This window comes from Micropterus dolomieu, linkage group LG23 (genome assembly GCF_021292245.1).
Source record: "Micropterus dolomieu isolate WLL.071019.BEF.003 ecotype Adirondacks linkage group LG23, ASM2129224v1, whole genome shotgun sequence".
NCBI lineage: Eukaryota > Metazoa > Chordata > Actinopteri > Centrarchiformes > Centrarchidae > Micropterus > Micropterus dolomieu.
Genome location: NC_060172.1, coordinates 5,777,742 through 5,780,151, shown reverse-complemented (window position 1 = coordinate 5,780,151; position 2,410 = coordinate 5,777,742). Strand labels below are relative to the sequence as shown.

Here is a 2,410-nt window from a genome sequence, read left to right as displayed (position 1 = left end):
GAGGATCTCAAGGTACGTGCTGGTGCGTATGGGACTAAAAGGTCAGAAATATAACAAGGCGAGAGGCCATGAAGAGCTTTAAAAGTGATCAATAGAATTTTAAAGTCAATTCTAAAACATACTGGGAGCCAGTGTAATGAAGCTAAAATAGGAGTAATGTGGTCATATTTCTTTGTTCTGGTTAAAAGCCTGGCAGCTGAGTTCTGGACAGTCTGGAGTCGATCAATAGATTTTTGGGTTAAACAGGTGAAAAGGCTGTTGCAATAATCCAGGCGTGATGAGATGAAGGCGTGTAAAATGGTCTCGGTGTCCTTAAAAGTTAACATAGATCGAATTTTTGCTATATTTCTAAGTTGATAAAAACATGATTGAACAAGCTTTGTGGTGTGCTGCTCTAAATTTAAATTACTATCAAACCAAACACCAAGGTTCTTTGCCACAGGCTTAATGTGATTTACTAGGGAACCAGCAGATGGCAGTATTTGATTTGCCATCTGCTGAAACCCGATGAGTTCCAGATATCTAAATGTATTGCTGTAAGTTGTACTGACCTCGATTTTGATTTGATAAGTGTGACCAGATCCGTGATTGTTGTCAGAATGAGATCTTCAGGCTCGACTTCCATCCAGTTGTTAAATAAAAGTTTCTCCCCGTCGGGGAATCGAACCCCGGTCTTCCGCGTGACAGGCGGAGATACTGTCCACTATACTAACGAGGAAGGTACAAACAAATAGTGGATGAACTCAGAGACACTGTTAATGTAGGACCTTGTATAAAACCCGTATTTGCTTTTTATTAGGCTGCACAAACACAATGAATTGTGGGATATAACCATTCTTGGAATATAACTGACTGGTCTAAAGGCCATGACATGGTGCTATATTATTATATTAGAGATTTCAAGGACGACTTCTTTCAATATCAAAAACAGATCAACATCTTTTATTTACCTGGATCTTTTCCCCATATTTGATACCGACATAAATGTTGTTTTAAAAGCTTAATATTTGTTGCGTACCTCAAATGACCTGCTGCGCATTAACCCTGTACGTTTGTCTGTAGTCGAGCATTTGATGGTATAAAATTGTGGGTCAAACCTTGATATTGTGAGCAATACAGTGAGAAATGATGTTTGTATCATGTTCAGCTGTGCTGGTTCTGCTAATAAAGGAAAACGGTCACTGAGAGTCTGAAATCTGAAAGTATAAAATATATAGTTAATAATGTAAAATGTACTCAAATATTTATAGTGCAGTTTTACTGTCCTCTAACTACTGATTGTGACACATAAATATACACATACATAAATCAGAAACGTTTTCAAATTGATTAATTTTGATTTCATCTTTATTGGACAAGAATAGAAAATTACTTCACACATCTATAACATGAGGCAGGTGCATCAGAGGGGGACGAGTAGGTGAAAAGTTGCAAAGAAACTACTGCACATTGTCTAACCTGCAAAAATAAATGTTTGTGCTGGCAAATGACGTTACATGCTGAGAAGCCGTGTTTGTCTGTCAACCACTTCCACATGAAATGAAGTAACATTACAAAATGTTCATTCACATTACTGTATCGTAAGCTTAAAAACAACACTCGCTATAGTAGCAATAACATTTCGTGACAGAGAGATCTATAATATATGGATCTAGATTTCTGTGAAATGAATGTAAAACAAAAATAAATTCATAAACAGGCATGTTCTCAAATCTTGCTGGCGGGCTACCTTACACAACAATAGATAAATAGAGGAAGTAACATGTGACCTCACAAGATATTCAAAAGGCAACGTCGTCATACTTCATTTATCTATCAACACCATAAATATTACTTACAAACCTTCCCGTTATTATACAAGTACAAAAAAAAACACACCTCAGGCCCTCAAAGGTTTCTTCAGTGCGTACATACAGATGTAAGTGATAAAATTAGAATATGGTGGAAAAGTTCATTCCACTAATTTAAATAAAGGGAATTCAATGAAACTTTCATGTTCTAGATAAATTTCACTGAAATATTTCAAGTCAAGCTGCTCCTGCATCACAGACAATGTTGGACTCAGAAAGAGCCATAACTCAAATCACTACTCTGATGGTTACCAGCTATTTTATATAGAGAGAAGTTAACTATAAGAACTTAATTTAAAAATGATACCAATACTTTTAGTTCTAAGGATATAAGAATCTTTAGATGGATTGTGTGGCCCTTAAAAGGGCCTTTGTGTTTCAGCGGGTCTGGACCGGGTCTAGCCTCCGAAGCCGTACAGGGTGCGGCCCTGCCTCTTCAGAGCGTACACCACGTCCATGGCGGTGACGGTCTTCCTCTTGGCGTGCTCGGTGTAGGTGACGGCGTCGCGGATGACGTTCTCCAGGAAGACCTTGAGCACCCCGCGGGTCTCCTCGTAGAT

General features: G+C 38.2%; 1 protein-coding gene and 1 non-coding gene across 2 annotated transcripts in view; both read right to left on the bottom strand.

Moving 5' to 3' along the window:
- Positions 1–646: 646 nt before the first annotated feature.
- trnad-guc lies at positions 647–718 on the bottom strand. The gene has a single exon. It is a non-coding gene; the product is annotated as a tRNA-Asp (tRNA).
- A 1,483-nt stretch (positions 719–2,201) lies between these two features.
- LOC123962947 (histone H4) overlaps positions 2,202–2,410 on the bottom strand; it is a 1,895-nt gene continuing 1,686 nt past the window's right edge. The window contains exon 2 of the mRNA XM_046039457.1: positions 2,202–2,389. Coding sequence (XP_045895413.1) covers positions 2,249–2,389 — 141 coding nt within the window. The 3' untranslated portion in view covers positions 2,202–2,248. The remainder of the gene's footprint in view (positions 2,390–2,410) is intronic.